The sequence below is a fragment of the Berghia stephanieae genome, chromosome 1 (genome assembly GCF_034508935.2).
Source record: "Berghia stephanieae isolate SIO BIC M18660-M18661 chromosome 1, UCSD_Bste_1.3, whole genome shotgun sequence".
Taxonomy (NCBI): Eukaryota; Metazoa; Mollusca; class Gastropoda; order Nudibranchia; family Aeolidiidae; genus Berghia; species Berghia stephanieae.
The window spans coordinates 2930798-2938055 of NC_088360.1; the positions used below are offsets into that span (position 1 = coordinate 2930798).

General features: G+C 34.1%; 1 protein-coding gene across 1 annotated transcript in view; it reads left to right on the plus strand.

Annotated features, from left to right (window-relative positions):
* LOC144966211 (uncharacterized) overlaps positions 1-7258 on the plus strand; it is a 119460-nt gene that overhangs the window by 55056 nt on the left and 57146 nt on the right. Inside the window, exons 39-42 of the mRNA XM_078902392.1 lie at positions 243-490; positions 1357-1519; positions 3199-3328; positions 3978-4051. Coding sequence (XP_078758518.1) covers positions 243-490; positions 1357-1519; positions 3199-3328; positions 3978-4051 — 615 coding nt within the window. The remainder of the gene's footprint in view (positions 1-242; positions 491-1356; positions 1520-3198; positions 3329-3977; positions 4052-7258) is intronic.

A 7258-nucleotide genomic window follows, 5' to 3' on the forward strand; every position in this document is an offset into this window, starting at 1 on the left:
CACTAAACATAGGCATAGGGATATTGACCTTAAAGTTATTGGCTTAAAAAAAGAGTCTTTGAAAATTTTAATAAATAATAATATTCTAAATGTTATAATACACTTCAAATTTGAATGACTTTCCATTTCTTTTTATGAATTGATGATCTTGACTAGTTATGCTATAAGATTTAAAATCATTTGCTATAAATAGAATCTGATATAGACTTGTTTTTCTCACTCCCCCATCCTTTTTTTGTCAGAAAATGAAGCAGCAAAACGTTGTGAAGAACAACCAAACATGGAATTTGTCCCAAATTTGAAACCTGCTTGCCAAGACACCTGCAACGACAAAGAACTTTCTAAGAACTGCGATGATGAGTTCGAGGAGCCTGGCTGTGCATGCAAAGCTGGTTTCTATCTTGATGCCAAGATGAACTGCGTCCCTCTTGATGAATGTGACAACTCATGTGACATCGAACTTGATGACGGAAAACGTTTCACACTCAATGTCAGTTTCTGTTTCACATATTCATCAAACTATTATACTATACAGTGCTATAAGAACGGCTATGTGATCTTGTGGTATGACACTTGCTTTCGGATCAGACGGTCCTGGGTTCAAGCCATAGTTGAGTCCTTGGAAAAGGCTCTTTACTTACATTCTCTCGCCGTACTCAGGTGTAAAATGAGTACCTAGCCGTTAACAGCGTTGTCTCTGTCGGAATAAAATTGTAACGTCGCCTTTTAGCCGTCATGTTTTGTTCTACATGTTACATGTTGCTGTTGGTCAGGGACCCCTTGTAAAGCGCTTTGAGCACTTTAAGTGGATATCGCATAATGTAAAAGCTCAATTCTTTTCTTTTATCTCCATTTATCTCGGTTTCTTGCTAGTGACTTCATGTCACTGTCCACGACCGTTACTACCTGGTTTTGTTCAGACCCTTGCTAGATTCGGGGTTTTTTCTTCTGTGAAATGCTATTGTTTTTTCTATGAATTTAGTGCCTGTGTATACGATATCATCTTATAGGTGGGGATACCGTACTGATAGTTGTGTGAAACCAACCATTTATCTTGTTATTTTTATTCATGGACACCTTTGATCCTAGGCTCTTTACTCACATTCTCTCAACGTACTCAGGTGGAAAGTGAGTACCTGGTTGTAAACAGCGTTGTCTGTGTCTGAAAAAATGTAAATCCCCTAACAGGCGTCATTTCTCGTCCTAAATGTCAAGTGTTGCTGTTGGCTAGGGATCCTTTGTAAAGCATTTTGATCAACTTTAGTGGATATTGAGCGATATAAAAGCTCAAGTTTTTTTTAAGAAAAAAAATAATTTGGACATGACGATGACCAATTTTATATTCATATATTTCAGAATGGGGATGAATACGTGGCTGTTCCATGCGCTTTGGTTTTGATTTGCAAGGATGGAAACCTAGAAGAGAAGAAATTGACACCTTGCTCCACCCATGCTGATTGTATTGAGGGAGGAAGGAAATGTAGATGTCATGACGGATTCGTTCCTGATGGCAATGAATGTAAGAATTGTGTATGTGTGTTTGTGTTTGTGTGTGTGTGTGTCTGTGTGTGTGTGTGTGCACGCACGTGAGTGTGTGTAAGTATGTGTGTGTGTTTTTTTGTTTTGTTATTGTACAGTATAATAGTCATAATGTCTGTTTGTGTTTTTGTGTATATGTGTTATCTTGTATTGTGTTTGTATGTTTGTCTTTCCTTATTAAGTGATTGACAAATAAATACATATATAAATAAATAAATAGATTAATTACTTAACTGATTAATACATAAATAATTAAATAGATAAATAAATAAAATAAAAATAAGAATAAATAAATAAATTCCCTTTATTCATCCCCAAGGGGAAATTTGACTTAAGAGTCAATTCCAAGGGAAGACTGGAATGACCCAGGCGTCAGCCGTGGTGCAGCGCCGCAAAGTGAGCCAGGGCGTGGTGACTTGCTCAAGGCACACAACGAGCCACGCTGCCCCCAATTCTCTCTATCATATAAAGTTTAATATGGAATACCTTGCAATCACTGTACTGCTCTGATTATTTGTTGACACTACCTTCATTCCAATTGCTGATGTTTTTCTATCACGATGATGTTGGGGTAGGGGATGGGGATGGTGGTGATGAGAGTGATAGTGGTGGTAGTGCTTATGATGTTAGTAATGATGTTCGTAATGATGATTGTGATAATGATGATGATGATGATGATGATGATGATGATGATGATGATGATGATGATGATGATGATGATGATGATGATGATGATGATGATGATGATGATGATGGTAGTTGTGCTTTATGTAGTGGTTGTGCCAGTTGTGGTTGTAATTAATAGTGATGATGTTTCCATACTTTTGGATTGGTTCCCTTGTCGGTTATGTCACTCAATATTGTAGATTATCTCGTGGTGGCAGCAATGGACTCCATCGGTGTCAGCTGTCTTGTCATTTGTGAGACACTTGACTGGTTTTTAATTTCTTTACGAAAAATATAGATGCTGAGAATTATGCCTGCTGTTTGTTTTTGATTTAAATATATGCTAATATTCTTTGTGTATCTCTCTCTCTCTCTCTCTCTCTCTCTCTCTCTCTCTCTCTCTCTCTCTCTGTGTGTGTGTGTGTGTGTGTGTGTGTTTTATTACTCATAGTTAAGAGTGTTTTGTCTACATTGAATAAATTGTTTTGAAATAACATAATATGCTTTGATTGGCGGTACAAATTTGAAATGTTTTGATTCAGAGTTAACTTTTCTGATGGTTTCCCAACCGTCACATAAAACGAATAATAAAATGAAAAGAAAACTAATAGAGTTATAAGATATTTAACATCAGCTAAAATTAAATTCAACGTCTTTATCTGCAAAAGGTGGATTTCCCATCACTTCAGATTTTATACAATTATGTGGTGACTTTCTCCATCTTTGTGTTATTGAGTTGAAAGATAAATGTTTAATAATTGATCCGGTTTGTTGTTGTTGGTAATATCTAGGATTTCTGGTGGGAGAGTGTTCCATTCCTTGATGGTTTTTTTGGGGGGAAGAAACTGTTTTTATATGTGTTGGTTCTGTGTGTTGGAATTGTGAACTTACTGATATGATAATTTCTTTCAAGTAAGTTTGATGAATTAGCAAAGCATTTTTGAGTGACAATTTTCCGCAATAAACGTCTATTTATTAAAAAAATTATTTCAGGCAAGTCTGACCTTTCATGCCGCAAGGGATATGTTGCATATGGAGAGAAATGCTACAAGTTTGTCCAGCAAAAGAAAGACTGGCATTCCGCTGCTATCATTTGCGGCAAGGACGGATCTGTTTTGGCCAGGTTTGTTTCTCTTTAGTTACAAAACGCTTGCAGTCACACACCCCTTACTTAAGTTTTTCAGCAAAATTCAAAATAAAAACAAAAAATGATAGATTATTTATGAATGCCTTAACAAAATATGACATAAAACCTAGTCAGAATATAGAGAAATAATAATAATAATAATAATAATAATAATAATAATAATAATAATAATAATAATAATAATAATAATAATAATAATAATAATAATAATAATAATAATAATAATAATAATAATAATAATAATAATGATGATTTACTCTTATAGAGCGCAAGGTATCCTAAACAATGAGGCTCTTGACGCTTTAAATTTCATCAACACAAAACAATATTTAAAGTACATGACATCAAAAAAAGAAATATGTTCAAGGATTTCTTGAAACAGACAATGATTTAGATTATCGGATGCTCTGTAGAATGGTGTTCCATACAGATGGACCAAATGAGAAAAGTACCTTGTTCCCGCCTTTGTACGAAAGCGTGGGATAGCCAAACGGGTGGTGTCATTGGAGGAACGCAAAGGTCCAGTTGTCGAATATTTCTTTAGGAGTTCTGTGAGGTAGGGAGGGGCAGACAACGATAAACTAGGACACGTGCATAGGGATTGAAATGATTCATTTTGTTTCAGATATGATGAACCTGAAGATTCCGAGTTGGCCAACTTTATTGGTGAATTCCCCAAGATGTACGTCAAAGCCAGAGGTATGCTTCACTAAATTTTGACAATCAGTCTGTATGTATATGTGTGGTCTTGTGGTATGACACTCGCTTTCGGATCGGAAGGTCCAGGGTTCGAGCCTCGCGCTCGGCGCATAGTTGAGTCTTTGGAGAAGGCTATTTACTCACATTCTCTCACCGTACTCAGATTTAAAATGAGTACCTGGCCGTTAACAGCGTTGTCTTTGTCCGAAAATTGTAATATCGCCTAACAGGCGTCATGTCCCGTCCTAAATGTTAAATGTTGCTGTTGACCAGGGACCCCTTGTTAAGCGTTTGAGCACATTTAGCGGATATTGTGCTATATAAAGCTCATTTTAAATTTGAATAATAAGCACTCATTTCCAGTAACTTGGAAAAGCAATTTTCTTATATTTTTTACCATTATAATATGCTGAGGTGATTACAGATGAGAACAAGCTTAATTTTACAGCCACCACTTTACCCAGGTCCAAATCCCGAGATAGGTATAAAGTGGGCTAGATGGACTTGATTAGCACACGGTCAATCTGACTTTTGGTTCTATTGTCACCCATATGGCCTTGTGTATATTACATCCTTGTGAAGTAAAATTGTCCTTGTTACCGCCAATTCGTTCATCTATGTATGGTCACAGTAATGTAGGATGGGCAATTGAATAGATAGCATACCTGGCAAGAGGGGCCAGAACATAATAATAATAATAATAATAAATAATAATAATAATAATAATAATAATAATAATAATAATAATAATAATAAATAATAATAATAATAATAATAATAGTAATAATGATAATAATAATAGTAATAATAATAATGATGATGATGATGATGATGATAATAATAATGATAATAATGATGATAATAATGATAATAATAATAATGATAATAATAATAATAATAATAATAATAATAATAATAATAATAATAATAATAATAATAATAATAATAATAGTAATAATAATAATAATAATAATAATAATAATAATAATAATAATAATAATAATAATAATAATAATAATAATTATTATTATTATAATAATAATAATAATAATAATAATAATAATAATAATAATAATAATAATAATAATAATAATAATTATTATTATAATAATAATAATAATAATAATAATAATAATAATAATAATAATAATAATAATATATGGTTTTTATAAAGGGCCTTACACTGTATATAAACAAGCTCAAAGCGCTTAACAGTAACGTGGCAACAACACTCAAACATACAACCACTTAAACATGCAATATGAAACAAAGCAATATAATTCTACAGTGTTAACATATTAAAAAGAATCGTTTTAAAATGTTAAAAAAAAAGAATTCTGCATCAATACTCTCTTCGATATATCTTCGAAGGGAGTTCCAAATAAGGGGTGCCGAATATTCAAAAACATACTCGCCAATTTTGCGAGTCATTAGCCATAAGTGGTCGCTGCATCTGGAAAGGAGAGGTTATTGAGTGCACAGCACGTTCCTTAATTAAGTGGATTGTCCAGCCTAGACCCTGCAATTCTCCACCGTTTTGTGGTTCACTAGTAACGTTGTCATAATCCTGGTTGTTTTAAAGGCATTTGACGTGGCATAAAAATCTTGTCTTTTAATTAAAAAAAAATTATTCTGATTTAATGTCATTTCTCAATTGTAGATCTTTAATTTACTGTGTTTTTTTTTTCTATCTCTTGCACCTGCTTTCATAAGTAGTGACATTTTTTATTAACTTAGCAATGGAAATTAAGCACATTTATAAAGCGCGTTTTAACTGATTCATCGTGTATCTACACGTCACAATGCTTCATATGTTCCTGCAGTAGGATACTTATTTTACATTCATGTCCTAAAAGTTGCTAAGTTTTAGGCACCCCCTTCTTTTAGCATTCTTACATCAATCAATGGCCTTAATTAAGTACTCGTATACTCTTTTAGTAAAGTGATGACAAATTATATCTTGGTTTTGCCACTGAAAGTTTATTGTAATAAACTTATGTATTATGCAGCAGCATTAAGGTTTTTCCTTATTTTGTTCTTTTTTGAGCTTTCATATAGTGCTCAAAGCGCTTTACGACGGGTCCCTGACCAACAGCAACACGTAACATGTAGAACGAGACATGACGCCTGTTAGGCGGTATTTCTTTTTTTTTTCGACAGAGACAACTCTGTTAAAGGCCAGGTACTCATTTGACACATGAGTACGGTGAGAGAATATGAGTAAAGAGCCTTTTCCAAGGACTATACTATGCGCCGAGCGAGGCTCGAACCTTGAACCTTCCGATCCGAAAGCGAGTGGCATACTGCTAGACTACATAGCCGCACCATACTCGGATTACCCAGTGTTGTCAAGTAACATGTCTATTTGCTTTAAATCGTGTAGAGATTAAAATGTTTTAAAAATTGAGCTTTATATAGCGCAATATCCACTAAATGTGCTCAAAGCAATTTACAAGGGGTCCGTGGCCAACAGCAACATTTACCATGTAGGACGGGACATGACGCCTGTTAGGCGATATTACAATTTTTCGGACAAAGACAACACTGTTAACGGCCAGGTACTCATTTTACACATGAGTACGGTGAGAGAATGTGAGTAAAGAGCCTTTTCCAAGGACTCAACTATGCCCCGAGAGCGAGGACTTTCCGATCCGAAAGCGAGTGTCATACCACTAGACCACATAGCCGCACAGATAGTCGCACAGATAGATAACAAGTAATAGGTTATAGATTATAAGAAGATTCGACTGATGAATTTTATGGCATTAAACTTTATTTGAATTTGAATTTTAAACCATGTTAAAAACTATGTGTAATAAGAAATTAAATAAGATAATAAGAGATGGAAGTCATACTCTGTACCCTCAAATCAGAGGGAGCAATAGACGTTATAGGCTGCTGCACTTAAAAGCAAACAAAGAACACTATAAGAAATCATTCTTACCCGCTGCAATTAGGAATTATCAAATGTCATTTATTTAGTTATGTAGTTCTAAAGCTTGTTCGTTTATTATTGATACCATTATTTCTGACATCCTTAATTAATAAGGGAGAACGTAAATATACGGTGAGAATGAATGTTCTGAATGTTTCCTATGGCACTTAAATGCCAACTACCTTAGATACGTTGTTATTGTTATGTCGTATAATCACCTATCCTGCTAAATATTTTATCTTTTGCCTTGAGCCATGTAAAACACAATGTAA